This window comes from Aythya ferina (genome assembly GCF_964211825.1).
Source record: "Aythya ferina genome assembly, chromosome: 4".
In the NCBI taxonomy this organism is placed as follows: Eukaryota; Metazoa; Chordata; class Aves; order Anseriformes; family Anatidae; genus Aythya; species Aythya ferina.
Window position 1 is genome coordinate 24076527 of NC_140300.1, and position 20170 is coordinate 24096696.

At 37.6% G+C, this 20170-nt stretch overlaps 1 protein-coding gene across 4 annotated transcripts in view; it reads right to left on the reverse strand.

Moving 5' to 3' along the window:
* RFC1 (replication factor C subunit 1) overlaps positions 1–20170 on the reverse strand; it is a 39303-nt gene that overhangs the window by 5660 nt on the left and 13473 nt on the right. For all 4 annotated transcript variants that reach the window (XM_084518392.1, XM_084518393.1, XM_084518391.1 and 1 more), the window contains 12 exons: positions 11723–11955; positions 10902–10976; positions 9171–9248; positions 7580–7664; positions 7197–7489; positions 6135–6242; positions 5381–5560; positions 4930–5034; positions 3317–3713; positions 2324–2433; positions 760–874; positions 288–376 (listed from right to left, as the gene is read on the reverse strand). In XM_084518392.1, the coding sequence (XP_084374518.1) occupies positions 288–376; positions 760–874; positions 2324–2433; positions 3317–3713; positions 4930–5034; positions 5381–5560; positions 6135–6242; positions 7197–7489; positions 7580–7664; positions 9171–9248; positions 10902–10976; positions 11723–11955 (1868 nt within the window). The remainder of the gene's footprint in view (positions 1–287; positions 377–759; positions 875–2323; positions 2434–3316; positions 3714–4929; positions 5035–5380; positions 5561–6134; positions 6243–7196; positions 7490–7579; positions 7665–9170; positions 9249–10901; positions 10977–11722; positions 11956–20170) is intronic.

Below are 20170 nucleotides of genomic sequence, written 5' to 3' on the forward strand. Positions count from 1 at the left end.
TGTCCAGAAATAAACATCTGCAGTGCACACTCTTGAGTTTGTTAATAGAGGGTGGGTTTTTCCCCCCTTCTGTTTTTAAAAGCAAACCAAACCATGTCTTTTCTCCACCTCTACCACTCCATAGTTCTTTCAGACTTCTAAAGTCTGAAGGACAGACTTCTAAAATAGGTACTCTGGAGAACTGTACTCTGGAGACTCTACAGACCACAGGCTAAGGACAGTAGATTTGCATGAAATATGGTGTGCACTCTCAGCAATGGCATAGCCAGTAACTGTAGCAGTTTCACCTGAATCCCTCCTCTGTCTTCATTGCCTGCCATACCATCCACTTCATCCATGATCAATACGTGTTTCCCGCTAACTGATGAGGATGTGCCTGAAAATGAACATGGACAAAAGAATAAGATTGCAATATTTTATTCCCACGGGAATAAAATAGGGGCTTGCTCAGAGTTTTACCCCACACTTTATACTGATGTGAGCCCAACCCACACAACGGAAGTGTTGATGAACCTTTTGTTCTTGTTCTACCACTTGCTGATACAGAATTTATGTTCACAGAACAGAGCTGGCATTGCGTATCTTCCAAGAATTAAACCCCATGCATCACAAGAGCAACTGCAGAGCTCCTTAGTAGTTTGGGCTACTGTTAATAACTGATTCTCTGATGCTCTTCCTAACACTGCTGTGCAGGAAGGAAGCTCTGTCCCTCCCGTAACCAGACACTTAGCACAAGAATCCTCCTTCAAACAGACATACCAGAACAGAAGTCTTTGATGCTGGTGTTATTAAGTGATTCAGCAACTACTTCCTTTAGACTGTTCTTACTCCGAGTGTCACTGGCATTCAGCTCCACATAGCTATACCCCAGTTCCTAGTTCAGACACACAAAAATGAGAACAGATCAGTGAGAAGAGTGTAAGCATACTCAATTAGAAACAGCATTTTGAGAGTTGAAGAAGAAAGCTCTTCTAACAGCATTTCCAGATCTAATTTGCAGCTTTGATTTCTTTCTCCCTTTGTACTACTATTCTCTCACACTCCAAAAATACTTACAACAGGACAGGGAAGAGATGTGCCCAAAAGAACACAATTTTTTTTTTTTTTTTGCATAAAGAAGTCAGAGGCACAGATTTAGCTGTGAAAGATTAACAGAACTATGAGCTGAGGCTGACTAAGCTCTGTACTATCTCCAGATACATACTAAAATCTTGTGTTCAGAGTCAGGAGAAGAAACACGCTGCATGCCTCAAAGCTGATGGAAATAAAAACTTAACTATTTAACAGCTAGAAAATACATGGCTCCCCCAGCAGCCCGATCACTGCACAGCAGGGCTGGGCTGGCTGTCACTCCCTTCAAGACCTCAACCCAGCTGCTCCTTTATCAGCAAACTCTCCTGCCAGGGGCACGCCGTGCCGCAGCAGCATGCTGCACACAGCTTTGTTCCTGGGGCCTGGATAACCCAGTTTTGTCAGTTGTGTCTGGGGAGCACAGTGAAATGCTCTGCAGGGAGACCCAAGGCAGCTGTGAGCAAGCTAAGTTGCAAACTAAAGGCAAAAAATACCATGCTAGTGTAGAAATGAGCCCAAGTCAGCACACCCAGCTCCAGGTGCAGCATTAGCCAGAGAAATTCTTAATACCATATTTTAAGAGAGTTCTTGCGAGTCACTTAAGAACAAAATGATCTACAAAGTCAGTAGTAGTGCTTAGCTTTAAGAGTGTTTTTACAGTATGGAACCCCCTGCTGACTCTCATGAAACAGTTGAGCACAGCGTAACACTAAGTTCACAAATTCCTAAATTCAGATTTAGCAACAGACACCAGCCGGGTCAACTTCTGTCATCCTAAAGAGATATTTGAATTTGAATCAGTCTGGGAAATATCTCTTTGTTAGATATATTAAAAAAAAACACAATTAAGGAAACTCAAAGTAAAGAATGTCTTCCTTTTATCTACTCTAAGCCTACCCCTTTTTAGTTTAAGGCCATTACTCTGTATCCTATCCCTACGCACACCCCCTCAGAGACAGTCCTTCCAGAACTTTCCTGTAGGTGCACTTTTGGTAGTGGAAGGCAGCTGTAAGGTCTCCCCGGAGCCTTGTCTTCTCCAGTCTGAAGAACCCTAACTCCCTCAGCCTGCCCTCAGAGGAGAGGTGCTCCAGCCCCCTGCTCACTCTCGTGGCCCTCATGACCAGGTAGAGCTAGGCTGGGAGCAGAACTTGGTAATTTAGGGGATAGCCACCTGCACATATCCAGCTAAGGAATCAACACAAATCAGAATCAAAACAAATACTCTCAGGAACAACTCTGAATGTGGACTTACCTTACAAACTAAAGCAGCTGTAGTGGTTTTACCAACTCCAGGTGGACCAGAAAGTAATGCTGCCTTAGAGCTAATACCATCATCTTTGCCTCCAAGTTTGCTGGCCTTTGCTATAAAAGAAGATTCCAGCTTTTATCTACATATATATTACCAAATAATCTGCACATGTCATGTAAATCTTTAGGGACATTAACTATTACTGGAGTTCCGCATTTACGGATTGATATGAGTGTCAAAAAAAATACATGCACATCTGCATCCTAAGCATATGGGGAAAAGCAGTTCAGGCCCTATTAGGTAAAACTTGCAGAGATTCTAAACTGAGAAATATTACTGGAATACAACTATTCCAGCCATTTCCTCACACCCACATCATAAAAGAACAAAAAAACACTACCTATTATGGTTGCAGTGAAGCTTATATGCTATTTTATCACAAAAAACTGTCTACAGGATTATGCACTATGCATGACAGTGGCTACTTGACAAAGAACCAGGGCCTTAACAATTCATCTCTTCCCCCACGTATGAGGACAGCCCTGTAGACGTACTGCTGTCCCACTTTTTCACCATGTGTACACAGGTCAGCACTGGCCAGCACTTCTCATGGTGAAAAATAATTCAGAGTGAGGGCATATTATATGTATTTTACATTTATACACACACATAGTGCATGTACGTGTATATATATGTATACACACTGCCAGCTTCTTTTAGTCTATTTTGGTAATAGTCACATTTAAGAAAACATCACGATTCTGAAAAAACTATCTTCAGTTTGCTGTTCTGTTTTTGGGGGGAAAATGGAGGGGATAAGTGAACAACTGCTTCAACAAAACCCTCGGGTTCAACTGCTGCTAAAAAATGCACTTGACTTTAGACTCATTCCTGATTTCTGGAGTTGCTCCCCTCTCTCAAAGGACCTGTGTCAGCACACAGAACCAAGCAACGTGACTGGCATGGAAGAGCAGAGAAGTTAACCGCGCTGGTCACCTTGTCCATCTTCTGAGGTGTTCTTGTGCCAGTTTCGGAGCCATCGGAGAAGTTTGTTGGCACAGCTTTGCTCACCCTGCTGTCCAATGATTGCCTTGAGAGATGTGGGCTTGTATTTATCCACCCATAGCAATCTCTCTGTTCCGTTTTCATTAATCTCAGAGACCAAGTTCCCCTTAGGTTCTGGGACTTCTTTCTTCTCCACTGCTTGCTGTTTAAAGTCTGTAAGCTTTCGAACAGCAGCAGTTTCTTTCTTAGCAGATTTGAAGATAGCTCCCTTCTCAGGAGTAGAATTTCTTCTTTTAGTATCAGCTTCCCTTTTGAGGGGGCTAAAACTCTTTCTGCCAGCTTCAGTTTTCTGTGGTGTCTTTTTATGTCTCGACTCTGTTTTCTTTGCCTTAGGAAAACAAAAGATAAGAAAATTAAAAGAAAAAATTCCAGAAAAAAAAAATACATTAAACAAACATGCTATGTTTGCACATATGCACAAGAGTGCTTAAAAAAGTAACAAATCTTCTGTATTGATTTAAAAAAAAAAAAAAAAAAACACAACTTCCAAGAGGAGATTAAAGAGTGTTCTTTGAAAAATAAGCCACTGTTAAACATGATGTCACCTGGTTCTGTAGCACAGCCCACAGAAGAGGCAGGAAACATTCTGAGCAGTCCAAGAAGAATAAAAGTTCCAGCCATCTCCTTACTCACTGAGCCTGACATGTCATTAAACAAACTAATCCAAAACAGATGACTGACAAGGTGTAAAGAATGGGCCATCAGACACGCATGAAGCAGAAGTGCAGCTCTCAAAGCAACACTTCCAAGCTTGAGCACCAAAAAAAGAAAACAACACAACTTAATGCCAGTGACAGGATGAAGGGAGCAGGAACAGAACAACCCGTGGTCCATAAATAAAATGCTTTCCAAACACACACTGGCTAAAGAGAATCACAGTTGTCATTTAAAAATAAGCTGAAAGTATTCAACCCAAAGCGATTCAAAAGGGAATTAAGTAATTAGCTAGTACAGGCTTAGAGCTGCTTTTCCTGAAGGTACCAATATTATCTACACACAATCCACAGCCGCATCAGAAACAACAAAGCAGTATCTATACTGAACATCAAGCATGCTAGAGCTAACTGAATTTTTAATAACATTTTATCAGCCATTACAGGCTAGATTTAATTGTGCATAAAAACTTTATTATTGTTTTTTTACAGTAAGTACCACATAAAGATTAAATCCATTATCTATACACATGGTTTACAAGTAGCTGTCCCATATTTACAGTAGGAGTTTTTAATTGGCCTTTCCAGGTACCACATATCAAAGAATAAACAAAGGCTCAGTGTTTAAAACTGAAGCCTAATCTAAGAAGATACGATTACCCCCTCAGTCAGATACCTAAAAATGTAAAATGTCTGATTAGAATAAACCTTACCTCTCTAAAGCAGAACCCTTAAAGCCTGAGTAAATTTTTTCATTTCCAATACTTTTAACCTAGTAGGTCAAACTGACAATCATAAGATTGCTGTCCACGGAACAAAAGGGATCAAAGCTCCCTGCAATTTGGGGAACAACACGTGACACACAACTAAGTTTATAACAAACACACAAACCTCTGATTCAGCTGCCAGCTCGTATTTGGACTTCTTGCCTGGCATAGTTCGAACAAGATCAAATAGGCCATCTTCATCAATAATTTTTGTCCCTAAAGCAGATGCCTAGGGAAATAAGAATTAAGAGGTAAATGAGATCTACGTAATTCACTTCAAAGTCCTTTCCAGTGAAGGTTAGGTTTAGGAACACAAAATAAGAGCAACAAAAAGCTGTTTTGGTTGTGTTGCTGTTGTTAATCTCTGTATGTATATATAGAATCACAGAAAATCCCAACTTGGAAGGGACCCACAAGAATAATTGAGTCCAACTTCTGGGCCCCCTTAGAACCACCCAAAAATCAGATCCCATGTCTGACAGCACTCCCTTTAAGAGGAGAAACTGGAAATCAATACAGTAACATACAAGATTCACATTTTCACTTCTGCTTAGCTCAGGCACAACACTACTCACCTTTTCACATTTAGATTGGCCACAGTCTCGTCCCATAACCAGGTAGTTTGTCTTCTTGCTGACATTCCCAGTTACTTTTCCTCCATAACGTTCAATCAGAGATTTGGCCTCATCTCTTTCAATAGACTCCAGAACTCCTGTAATTACGAATGTCAGGCCTTCCAAGCAGTTTTCAGCTCCCTGAGAACCATAAAATTGTAGAAAATGCCATTAACTGATGCAATTCTACACCTACTCCTTTCACCACAAACCTTTTTAAACTTCTACCATGTCAAGTGCTCAATGCAACTTTAAAAGTGAGCCTAACCTGCCTGAATGTAGGTAGTAGCAGTAGAAGTTCAAAAACTATTAAAAGGAGTAGCTGCCAATGAAACTTCACAGTTTACCTGTCCCTATCGTACCTATGACTAACATGCTGTGCTTAAAGCACAGCGTTAAAGGACTGACAAACTTACTGACTTCAAACTTAAAGACCAGTAACTATTTTCCATCATAATGGCTTTATAAACCAGGTACAGAGTTTCATTTCTCAGTGTATTTCCTTTCATATAGTCACTGTTCTGCACTCCAGTTTAGCTTTTTTCCCCCAATATATACTTTCTATTTGAAAAAAAAAAAAAAAAAAAAAGATATATATACACGCCAGTTTTTAAATAGTTTAGTTAATACTTGCTAGATCACTTTTAAGAACTGGAGGGAAGTCTACGATGTACACCACTGCTACACGCAGAAATTCTGCTGTAGCCAAACTTACTTGAGGTATCTCTTTGGAACCCAGAGCTTTTGGACCCTCACGATTAAGGAAGCTTCGGTAGGCTTGATAATTGTTTCGCTTCTTTTCAGAGTCCTCAGGACTTACAGACTTGGGCAAAAGGAAAAATAAATAAATACATGGTATATATATTGTACATATACATATGTAGTGGTATATATGTACCAATGTACCATATATATGGTACATATCCTCAGTACATTTATCTGCATTCTGCATATACACAGTCACTTTATTAATAAAATTGTTGCTTTAAATTCACATCCTATTTGATTCCTGAATGATGATCAGGTATTGGTAAGATCTACATTTCCGTAAAATCTCCTTTTAGTATTTCTACTTAAGAAATCTAAGCTTTTTATTTGTAAAAATCTGTTTAAAGCTCATCAGGAACAGTTGCAGGCACTCCCTCCCAATTACAACTGTTATTTAAATGTCAAATAAATGTGCTATTTTGCATTTAAAATTTAAAAGTACATTTTTAAGTGGCCAGTAACAGCTAGAATACGTTCACTAATTATAGTGACTGAATCAGACAGTTAAGAATACACTAAGTTATTGTTAATGTATTATGTAGGAATATAATAAATATACTTCAGAAACATGAAATTGGAAATGGGAGAGGAAAAAAAGAATGATAGTGGTATTGATTTTTAACAGCAGTATAGCATTCACAAGGTCACCTAAGCTCACATAAGAAGTTTTACTCGCTAGTCAAGTAGCAGAATTCCTGCATTCTGCAAATTTTCAGAGAAGTTAAATGTGAAAGGCTAGTGAATTCATTTTTCAGTACACATGCACACCTTAGTGAGCATTAATGAACTCTCAGTTCCTTGATGTATTCAATTTATATTTTTCCAGCTAATTTCTTTCCTACATTTCTACAATTGCTAGGAACTTGAATTCTGGTAAGATCTGAAAGTCACTTAGAAGTACCTAGAACAAAGTACCAAGTGACAACAGTGATACATAAACAGTAACAACTGAAAACCATTTTCCTGTGAACTCTACCAAGCTAACTAAATATCTATGAATAGCTCCTACCTCAGCCTTCTTGGGAGAAATTTTCTCCTTCTTTGGTGTTTTCTTCTCTTCTTTTCCCTGAGGTTTTTCTTTTGATACTGAACTTTGAGTGCCTCTTTCCTTTTCAGCAATCTCTTCTTTTCGTTTCAGAGCCACAAGCTTAGAGGTAGGCTTCAAAGGCAAGGTCTTATCAGTTGACTTATCAGTTGACTTTTCTGCTAGTTTACTATCAGTTGATTGTGGGGGTAAATGGGACCCTTTTGAGTTTTCAGATTTAGTTTGTTTTGCTTCACCTGCAGAGTTTGTTGCTTTCACTTTAAACAGTAGAGAAGAGCACACACATAAGAATGTATCTAATTGAAAATTGAGAACATTTCATCAGATCTGTAATATTAGTGTCCTACCTCTCTGAGATTGCTTGCATCCCTCTGTCATGTTAGGACTGCTCTTGATGCTCAGTACTGTCTGCTCTTCTGAATCCCTCCGAGCCTAAGTGAACAAACAATGCCAAAGTCAGACATGCCGTGTCCCATGTTACCCTTAAGTCCAGATCTGTTAGGTTTCCCTTCTGTTAAGTATTCCAGTCCATAAATAAGTACATCAGGCTCAATGATACACCCACAAAAAAAAGAGACACACACTGATCCCTACCACAAGTCAGAATACAAACTCTATCAAAGGTGGGCAGGTGAGCAAATCCTATGCTCAGCCATGCACATAATTTCAAACACCAGACCAACTTCCAGGTTACATTAAGGATCAATTCTAACCAGTTTACTGAATAATCTAGAAGTACTAATGTTTGCTCTATTCAAATTAGCAATCCTAAATTATAAAAGCTTTGATGTACAACCTAACAAATATTTCACTGTGCCAGAAGTAGTCTTGTGCCTTACAGCACAAGCTATGGAAACTGGGGGAACTCACACCACTGAGGTTAGAGTTAAAAACCAAAAACCCCTGCTTGCTCTGACAAAAGAAAGTATTCTCCTTCATTTTTCTCCCATTATTTTTCACCAACTTGTGCCTTTGACTAACTTCACTTGATCTGGTCCTCCTGAAACAGAGGAGCCATAACTGATCTAAGGCATCAGTCTGCAGCACCTCACTTCAGGTATTACAGAGACAGGCAGTCCACTCATTTGAGATGAGTCAAGATGAATGTGGAACTTCAAGCAAAAAGTAACCTACAGGATATGCTCCATTCCACCACAGCCACACTGTTCCAACTGCCAATTCCTCTGATGCTCTGTTGTACATACATTCCCTCAGATTTGCAATTGGTTCAACAGCAAATCTCAGTATATTGTGGGTGACTGCCCACTGTAAAAAGAATCTTGTGAGTTCCTAAATACATAAAAATCAAGCCTGGATTAAGTTAGTGACCTGGGAATGGCTGGAGAATGTGGAAGTTTAAAGGAGAAGCATTCTAGTACTCAAACCATTCTTATGCGTCTTTAGGTATATGCTTTCATTTACTGCAACTAAATAATGGGGGACATTTGACCCAGTATAGTGGATTCTGGTTATATAAATGCCATCATCACAAAAGCTGCATTCTTAGAAACTATAATATTATGATCTAGAGCCTTGTAAAATTTAAAAATCTTTTCATAACTGATTTACCTAAATATTTGTATTCAAGTACATATTTGATAAGATGATGAGCAACGGTGAAAACAAAGACAACAAAACAGCTTCGATATAACTTCAACATAATTGTCAGTGGGTAATTAGAACTATAACTTATATTTACATTTCAAGATAAATTGCACAGAAATAAAGTAATGTCTGTAGTATTATTAGAAATGAAACAATTTACTGTGTGAGAAAAATCCAAGAGGAAACTATAAAAAATTGAGCATGTTCTTTTCATGAAAACACCTTCTTGCTGTTTTTAAGGCATCTGTATGGAAGTCTCGTGACTTTAGACACAGATCAGGTGTCTACATAACACAATTGCCAATGCAGTTTCTAGAAAATAAAGAATTCAACCTTTTTCTTCTGTGGTGTTTCATCCAACATGGCCAAAGTCTTCGCAAATTCTTCATCTTCATGCAACTGTCTCTCCAGCTGTAATAAGGGAAAATAAAAAGTTTTAGATTCATGTCTGACAAGTTTTAACACTACTATATTTTAAAACTATTTACTGTTCAAGACAAACCAGTTATCTAAAATAAGACAGCACATATCTGGAAAAAAAAAAATCTTACCAGATGCAAATAAACTTCTGAAGGCAACACTGCAGAATGACTTTTTCTCTCCAAAAATGACAGAGAACTCATGCAAAGAGCAGAGTTTGGCTCTGTTGCACTAGAAACATTAATAGGCCTAAACAATCTGTTTTTAAAGACAATTTCTGTCCCTTCATAATTTTATTGCTGTGCATCCTTTCCATTTTAAAAAGAGTGATCAAAACTTGAAGACAGCATCTCACAACCACCAGCTTGCATTGAAAGGCAACCTGTTAGCTTCCAAATAACTTTTGACAATGGTCCCAATAGAAAAGTAGGAACAAAGGCTGTTAACTATTATGATGTCTCAATAATGAGTTTTCCTCTTTGTTTACTACTAAAATTATATTAAAAAAATAATGCGGCAATTTTGGAGAAGTTAACTACTGCCCTTAGCTCTGTTCTTATTTTGCTCACTTCATGGAATTTAATTAAAATATATTGTAAGCTTTTAATATTGATATTTACTTAATTGATTTTCTTTGACAGAAAGAGCCATCAAGAACAAATACTGCATATAGAGTCTAAGAAAGTTACTTATTAAATTGTACAAAACAAAGTCAGGTTTGTTTTCATGTGTGTTTCACCTAACATAATGCTGCAGCATATACAGTGACGACTGATGTTCAAGTAAACTCTTCTACCCAACACAGCCTTTTGGGGGAAAACCTTTTCTCTTCCTTAATACAACATGTATTGTTGTCAATAAACATTGACCTCTGGGGAGGTCAAGGATAAGACCATATTTTGCACCTGTGATGTTTATTTCAAAGGATGCTCAATATTACCAATTGGAAATGAATCGATTTTCCCAGAGTGAAGGAAACATGTATGACAAGTATACCTGTCTCCCACATTAGCACCTATTCAAACAGGTACGTGAGATGCACACGTATCACAGAATTAGAGTGGCTCAGGTTGGAAGGGACCTTAAAGATCACCCAGTTCCAACCCCCTGCCCTGGGCAGGAACACCTCCCACCAGATCAGGTTGCCCAGGGCCTCATCCAGCCTGGCCTCAAACACCCCCAGCGACAGATGAGGCATCCACAGATTCTCTGGGCAATCTGATAGTGCCTCACCACAAATGAGGTATGGGTCATTCACATTTTTCTCAACTAAAACTTAGATGACAACAGGTGATAATAGTTTTTAGTTTTTAATCTGAGGGAATAGGAAAAAAAACATGAAGAAGCAAAAAGTGAAAAGCAAAACTATTCTCAATAACATCAACTGCATAGGTAGAGATAGTCTGCACAGATGGAAAATAAGTTAGGTGAGACATGGTTCTATTTACCTTGCTGAAATAACGTCCATAAACATAACTGTGCGACTGTGTTTGCACACATGTGGAAGAGTTCAAGTATACAGATTACATGAGCATATTTATTTATATATAGCATAAATGGAAAGTCCATCTTTATTTCTTAAAAACAATTTTAAGTTAAACAAATCGCTTCTGGAATGCAGCAACAAATGTATACAGCTGTTACCTCTGAATCTTCTTCAAGCTGCAGTTGCCTAGCAATGGCTTCATCGTCCACTGTGCTGTCCCTGCTTTGTGAGGGCTATATTTAAGAGGGGAAAGAAAAAAAAAAAAGCATCAACAGTTCAGTTTCTCCAATATTGTGTAAACTGTAATAATTTAACCTGTGCAACTCATTTTGTGTACTTCTAGAAAAGGACAGGTAATTAGACATGCAGCATTTTATTCCTAGTTCTTTAACCTATACACTATTAACCAGGGTTGTTTTCAAGAGATTTTACTATTCAAAACAAAGCCACATCATCTAGATGTTGTTTTTTCAAAAAATACTCAACACCACTGATGCTACTACAGCTGGCCAGCTTGACAGAGACAAAAGCTACACTGTGAATTTTGAACTTCCTCCATGCTTTATTTGGTGCTCTGTTATTCCATGAATATCTATGTCATAAAGCTTTGGAAAACAACATGCTACCTCTACCCTCTGCACAACTCTTCCCCCCGAGCTATAAGCTACCCCATCCACTCACTCCTCCCAAAAGACTGTGTAAAAATTCTAAGGAAAATCATATGGGAAAAAGTAATAAAGAAAATACTACTTTTGATTTTGTACTTCCTTCTCAAACATGGAAGTTTTACTCTGCAATAGTCTTTGAGGATTTAATATGCTCGTTACATACCATCAAAACTGACCTTACACCTGAGGGTTATGAAAAAGTAACATTCAATAGGACAAGCAGCTAAGAAAGTTCTTAAAGTTATTAAGTTGGCTATTTTGTTCTGCTATCAAACACACAAGTAACCTAAAGGAACCTCATCAGTACTCACTTCCTTCCTTTTACTTGCTACCAGTTTCTTTTCTGATCGCTGGACACTACTTGTCCCAAAGTAATCGAGAGCTGAGGTGGGAGTCAGCTTCACTGGAGATAATGGCTTGGGTTTAGCTCGTGGTTTTACATCTTCCTTTTTCACTGTCGTTGATCCTGGGCAACTGATGGCTGATACCCCGTTCTCCTTTGGTTTCAGGGAAATTCTCTTATTGACAAAGTCATCATCATCATCTAAACATGAATAATATTTTATTAATTCCAGTAGATGGTTCTTATTATTCTTAGTTCTTATGTCTTCTTATGTCAAGAGAAATATTTTGGGCAGATTCCATTAACATAGACCTTAATAAAACAGTACAGGTGTTTAGAAGTTGATTTGGAGAAAGAAAGAATAAGAAAAAAAAAAAAAAAGTAAAAGTTCCATAACAATATTTAGCATCTAAATAGCACAGCTAGGTCTGAATAAATTGAGTGCTAAAATAGAGAGACAGAAGTCTGCTACTTGTATAAATGCACTACCTCTCATTTAGAAAGGTTTGCAAAGAATGCCTTCCCTTCTTATGTAAGAAAGGGCATCCTTATGTAAGGATGTAACAGAAATCTACATCACTGAAATTTGAACTCTCTCCTTTACCAACACAGCATCCAAATGCATAGCACAACCTTCAAATAAAAAGTATAGTTTTGCATTTCACATATATTTTATTACTTTGTAGTATTCACTAATAGAACAGATAATGCATGCTTTGTACACTTACATACTCTTAATCCCTCAACATTGTACTATCAAGCAGGGAAAAAATATTACAACATTGTATTTACAAAGAGCCCACATGGTAGCTTCTTGCATCCGTTTACAGGACAGCAGTTACTCGGTTATTCGTAAAGTACTGCTCATACCTTATGAACGTGTTAGTAAAATAACGGTGTCAAAATGTTTCTGCTTTGCCCCTTTTAGTAGGATTCTGCAAGACATTTTCTATCCTCTACGCCTCTGTACTAAAACACACCCTCCTTCCAGTACAGTCAGAAGCATCTCAAAGAAATGCAGCCATTTCACAGGAAAGTAGAATCAGACAAGAGTTCAGCATACAGAACAGATTTTTCAATTAAGAAAAACAAAAAATTAAAACACCAAATAACCACCATTAAACACACTAGATGGGGGAAATGGCTTACACAATGTGTAGTGTGAGCCCACAGATCACTGAACACACAAAAAAATGAAACATTGCTGGACAAACTTTATGATCAGTAATAAAAGCACTTTCTTCGTGAAATCTCCAGATTTCAGAAGTATGAAAGGGCTAAGAAGCAAACTGCAAGAGAAGTCCTAAAATTAGCAGAAGATACAAAAGGAATAAAGCACAAAGACTTGGAAGGAACAGAAGCAGAGGCAGTCTTATTTGCATGCTTCTAACTGAAGTCTGGTTTTACATTTCTCAAAATGTGGATGTTTTGACCAACCCCCTCAACATATCAGACACAAAGAATGTTTTGAACACGTTTTATAATTAAACTTTAATTCACATTACTATCGCAAACATACGTTCATTTTCCAGTCACTAACTTAAGCCCCCATATTTCCTTTTTCATACATACATTTTTCTTAATCACTTCCCTAAGTTTAGCTTATGTTGTATGTCTATTGGATCTATAATTTCTTAATATATTAGACAAGCAATAGAGGGAATTTTTTCTTGTGTAATCTTTTCTCAGTAGATAGCAGCAACAAGGGCATTTTAGGCATCAGCTGGAACTGTCTGCTACTCATCACTTACTAAGCAGCAGCTAATATAAATGGGGATCCTGACAATTCCTGTGAGAGGAAGTTCAGACAAGGAAAAATAAAGCAGAGATATGATTGTAAGGGAAGAAATTCTCTCAGCATTTGAAATCAAGACACACACACACTCCCCCCTCCCCCCACCCCACCCTCCCAAAAAAAAAAAAAAAAAAAATTTGATTCACAAAGACATGTGAAAGATAAAACTCAAGCCCAGGTCCCTCAAATGGCAGCAGCAGCAGCAAATTTTACCAAGAAGCTAAAAGCTTTACGATTCTTAGGCAAATTATGTACTTTCCTTAGGCAGAGGTAAATCTTTTACTGCCATTTAGCTTAATTTAACTGTTACATATCTGGGAGATTTAGACACTAGATGCTTTAGGCTCCTAATTTGTAATAGTTTGAGATCTGAATATAAGACTGCTTATCTCAAACCTAATTTCAGAATAGTCTGCTTCTTTTGCTTTTTCCCATTTAAATGAGAAAATACGTTTGCAGGAGTAAAATGCACCTATTGCTAAAAATCAATAGTTAATGCAGAGATAATTATATTTGTCTGGGGAAAAAAAGAGAGATTCTGTTCTGTTGACCACTCATGCAATTTTCTTAAATGAAGGACTGCTACGATGCTAGGAAAGAATCTCTATTTATCATTGTTATCACATGGTCTGCACGCAATATTGATTTTTTTTCCTTATTCACTTGTAACCATTTAAATAATAAAAAACCAGGATATTGCTTTCTCTCAAGTAGAGAGATGTAGAGTAAATATAATTAAGTTTTTAATTAAAAAGAATGTGGATTTGATTCATTTATGATGCCAGTACTAAATATTATCAATGGTTAGATATTTGCTTTAATTATGTCCTTCCTAGAAACGACAGAATTAGAAGCATTTATGGTCTGCAAGTAGTAGCTCAAGAAGAACAAGAGCACTTTGGGACAGTCATCTACAAATGTAAATACTGAAAGACAGGATGAAAACACAGAAGTGGTCATTAGGAAACAAAATTCATCCTGATCCTGTTAAGTGGGTTTCAACAGATGCTTTAGCAGACAGATGCTCAGGCTAGTTTCATCCCAGGTTCATGAAATCCACAAGGCACACCGCAAGTTTGCATGATCTCCAGGCATTCCCCCCTACTTCAAATACATAAGAACTTCAACTCTTACAGTAACCCTTTACCTTAACACTTCTTCCTTGAAGCAAACTGCTCACACATGCCTACTGCCCCAGAAGTGAGTAGCACGCTTGATCAATCAGTTGTACACTCTTTGGTTCCACTACAAGGATGAAGATGACTTAATCTGCAGCTTTGAAAATAGCAGGGGAGTCCCAGCACTGCTACTGGTCTGTTCAGATCTATGTTTTGCAACACAGCACTTGTAAACCACTTGCGGCCTGCAAAAGGGGGAGAAAGACATTCCCCTCCTACACAATTTGTGGGAAAGCAAGGACAAAAGTTTAGATTTTGGCTTATAAAAAAGTCAATTGTAGTTCAACTGCACTTTTATAACCATGGTAAAGAGCAATTGCTAAATGAACAGTTGAGATAGGGCGGTGGTGGGTTGTTGTTGTCAAGTCCCTACCTCCATACAAGGCTAAGGAATGAGAATCAGTTTTATCATCAACTAGACAACTTTTACTTTACAAAACCTTTGTATAACAGAACACGACTATTCTCAGAATACTATTTGCTGTTTACATCCACATATTCTGTGTGTGCTATACAAAGAACAAGTACCCAGAAAATACACACCCAGGGTGTTGTCATTCCCCCCACCCTCGCCCAACCAGCTCTGAAGACTTGCTAATGCAAGCCAACAGCACGTCTTCTAGTCAAGGTTTCTGGAAATTAAGTAGATGTGACAAAAGAGCACGATATTCCTGTGATTAATGGAACAGACAGGCGTGACAGCCAGGAGATTGCTTTCAATTATTTTGGATGCAAGCATTACACATGAAGCAGGGCCCCATTACGCCAGGTAATTTCCAAGAACAAGCTTCCCTAGCAACATACAACTGTTAAATCCTGACGGGTTTGAGAACTATTCTGTAACACTAGAGCACATCTGGTTCTGTTTTATAGGCTGCTCTAGTAGCAGCACAACTAGGTTAATAAACTAATGCCTGCAGCCCACCTGCAACTGTTTGTTATTGCTCTTCTGCTCTTCCTCTTTCCTATCCCTGTACTTCCTCAACTGGCTCTCAGCTGTTGATTACAGAGCAACACATGCGACTGATCCCTAACCCTACTCCAGCAAAAATTATCTAGGATGTTCTATAGATTTCATTAAATTCAGCTCACTTAAGAAGACTCAGATGCAAGAATGGACTCAGCCAATCTGAAAAGATAGTGACAACGGAAACAAGCAGCATAGGATGGTACCCTATGGCCTTCTGAACTGTGTGTTTATTCATTTGCATTTGATCCTGCTGTACTCTTGAGCTCTTCATCAGTATAGTGTATAATTCCCTGGTTCCTATCCTGTTTAGAATGCAAAATATTTCCAGGCAGAGACAACCTCTCACCAGGATGTTCTACAACCAACTGCAAACATAAGCAGTGCACCCAGATGTTAACAGTAACTAGTACTTATCAGGATAAATATATACTAAACCAGTAAATGTTTGCAGACCACCATATAAAGGACTTCTACATGGAGCTAGAGGACTGTATCCTATCCAAAAGTTATTAACCCTATACTACTTGCACAAGACAACAACATCCCGGACATTGATAATTTTTAGTGTCATACATTTACATAAGTATTTCAGGCAGCTCCTGCCCTAATTTGCAGTAGGTACTACTGCCCAAACTGGAATTAAGGTGGAGGAAATAGTTTGTACAAAGAGAAGTCATTGCATCAGGCTTTCATTATGTCAGTACGCATTTATCAGTACTTAACAGTCCCAATACTTGTAAGTTCTACATGTTTTGTATTCATCTTTTGGTTAAAGTAAGTCTTAAAGAACTGCAAGATAACCACCACCCCTCCTAAAGAGAAAAGCCAACAACTGTATTCAAGCTCATCAAGCGTAACTCTTTCTAAAATTAATTAAACAGATGCTACATACGACTGGCTAAGTGTGGTTTTTCCCTGTTGTCTTCCTGCTCTAAAAACACAGTAGTTGCAACCTACCTTTTAAAAACTGGCCTGTGCAGTCATTTAGGTTTTCAATGTCATTTCTCAATAAGCTCATTGATTTTAGATGTACTACAAACATGCACTTTAAACCACAATTGTTAGCACTCTGCCTATATCCACATGTCAAGGTCGCATCCTGTTATAAAAATACAAAGCCTACTAGAACCATACAAGTTTTACTCCTCTGAAATCAGCTTACACCTCTTTGGCTTTTCCAATTATCAGAGATAACTTCAAGAATTTGTCTGTCACATTTTTCACTACGGGAAAGGGGTTTGGGATCCCCAAACTTTAATACAGTAACTTCCATGTCTAATTGTAACTGAACACCATAGGGCCTTCAGTGCCAAACAACATAGCTATACGAAGTCTTTCGTCTAGCATGTGCCAAATCAAATTCTTAGTCAAATATGCATGTTTATTTTGTGTGTGTGTGTGTGTGTGTGTGGTTTTTTTTAAATCTTTAGAAAGACACTTTGGCACTACAATATATCAGAAGGCTGAATGTATTTAAGCTGAAATAAACAATCATCATAAATGATCTGCAAAATCACCAATTATTGCAAGTTTTCAAATTAAGTGATCACACCTGCCATATAAAATTCCAGTTTATTACAGAGTTTATTCCAGTTCATTCACTTGAACTGGTTAGTTTTAGCATAATAGCAGCTTTATTCCCCAAAAGCAAATACAAGTCCCCGCCACGCAACAAAACTTCCTCTTCTGCTTCATTGTCCAAAGTTAGCTGCGTGACAGGAATATTCAGCACTGTCAAAAAAAAAAAAAAAAAAAAAAAAAAAAAGTGGGAAAGGAACCTTGAAAAAATCCTGGCAAGTATAAATGTTTGTTGAGTTTTTTTTTTATTATTATTATTTTTTTTTTTTCCTCCCAGATGCAGCTCGGGCAGCTCGACATACTTAGCCACTCAGGTCAGACTGATCTACTTTACACAAAATTAAACAGTCTAGCAAAAAAAACACTAAACACTTTTAAACTAATCCAGCAAAATAATTGAGTAAAGTCAAACTCACTACTTAAGTAGCTCAGTAAAAATACCTGAAAGGAAGAAAAGGGACATCTCCACCAAGAAGAAAGGAATAGTCAGAGCAAAGCAGCAATATCTGCAGCTAATAAAGGTACTAATAAAGCTGCCATTCTGAAGCCACTATTGACAAGCCCCTACTCTGAAAAATGAACTTGTTAAGTGACATCAAAACATTACATTCATATTTAAGTTAATTTATTTAAAATAGGGCAGTCAATATGAACTATAGAAAAAGCTTCAGGCAACTTATGAGTAATAAGCAAAACAAGGCAGCTCATATGCTGGTACCAGTTTTAACAGAGAACACAAACCAACAAATACAGTATTTTTACTTTGGTTGAGGGTTACTCAAGTGGATAGAGTTGTATGTTTTTGTTTTGTTTTGTTTTTAAAAAAAAGATCTATTTACAAATGTAATGGGCTACTGATGCACTATTTCAGAGATTTAAGTCTTTACACATGATCTGTTGAGCAGATCGCTAACTGGCTGCTTGATAAGCGCAGTCATGACAGAGCATCATTCCTCTTTAAAAGAGCTTTCAGAAAAATGTCAAAGGCTTTAACTCAAAAATGAACAAGTCATCAGAAACCTTTATACTGAGATTTTTAAGATAATATAAGAAAATTGAACTATAATACTATATTTTAAACGCAAAACTAAGCTTTCACTAGAAAGCTTCTTCAAAAACATGACAGTGTTATTAAAATTTTATTTTAAAAACCTATTTCATGTGAAATCACAGCTTAGGAAAGGTAAAAGGTCACTGTGTAAGAAGCGTTCTTCTATTCTAAATTGCAAGTCCAGACTGTTTTTAACAATAACTACATCTTAAGAACTATGTGGATTTTTTTATTTTTTTTTTTTAAAGGATCTGCATTTGAGGTCAAGAAAGTTCCCTTTTATTACTAGTCTGAATAAAAGAGGCTCGGTTGTTTTCTGATTTCAACTGATTTCATGTTGAACTTATTCCAATCCAATGGGAATAAGTAAAGCATAGAACTGTACACCCATTCTAAGAGATACTATGAATTCTGAAAGGAATTCTGCTAGTTTGCCTTTTTAAAAAAACTATAGTCCTTAAAAATAACTTTATCCACAGAAAAACTGCAACTTTAATGCCTAACAGCATAACTCCAGAAAACCTTATTAGCACTCAGCACACTAATAATCGGTGCAAAGGAACAACAAATACATATCCACTACAAAGAAACTGAAAAAAAAACCTATTAAATTGTTCTACCAGAAGATCCAAAGGAAAGTTTTAACACGATAGGTGTGCCATGTGATATCTATACCAAAAAAAAAGTAAACTCTGTACCATAACCGCTCAAAGTGGAAAATAAAAAGCAAAGGTACCTGCAAATAAGTTACCTGCATCCATGCCACTTCAGCACCCACAGTAACAGTGTACTAATCAGTGATGTAGTAAATATTTTTTTTTTTTTTTTTCTAAATGGCATAGGTACTTTATAAACAGAAATAACCTGCAAGAGTCCATATTTATGAAATTTTGCTCCCAAATACTACCTGTATTATGATCCTAGGTTCTAGCTTAAACGTGTGCTGTCCTGTACATGACACACAGCCTGAAGAAAAATGATTTGTTTTTACTTACAAGTCTAAAACCATTGTAATCTGGTGAAGTATTCTATTAAGTGAAAAAATAACCTGCCTAATCTGCAACTGGATTCATGAGTCATGCTAGAGGTGAAAAGGAAAACAGACATGAATTGGTTGAATAAACAATGTTCTCACCACTTCTGAGTGCAGTTATTACAGGATCCTTACAATGTACTGCTGGTATTCCTAAATTTATGCAAAGAGAAATGAGGCACAGAGACAAGTTATCAGGAGTAAAGAGAGCGCCTAGGCACCTAATGAATTAAGTTTCTATAGGGCTTGCTCTTAAGTACCCTCTAACATTGCCCTCTGCAACGCCAGTCATTGCTTCTTCATAGCATTTCTGCCAGAACTGAAAACTCTCCTTCCTCAAAGTGCATTTTAAGACAAACTCCCCCGAGGTTCAACTGCATACTCTCAACTGACCTTTCATTAAGCATTTTAAAGGAAAGCTGCTGCATGAAGAGCTGTTTTCCATGAGCATAGCAGATTCTGTAAGCATAAACTATGCTAATATTGCTCAGAAAGTAAAAGTGACAATGACCCCTATTAGATGGTTCAGTGCGAGACGTGTTCATTCACTGACAATCTGCTGCTAACTTGAACCAGTTTTTGGATTTGAGGGCTGTTTTGGTCACTAGCACTTATCCAACTCTTCCTGATTTTTCCTTTTGATATTCTCTATATTGTAAGTGGTGATATTCAGCCTGCACATTCAGAAGCTATTCTTCCTGCCCTGTATTCTAAACCCTCAAGGAACAACTTTCCAATAACCTACAATCCTACACACTTTCTACCACCTTCACTTCTCCTAGCTTTATAAATAAGTTAGCCTACCACCTAG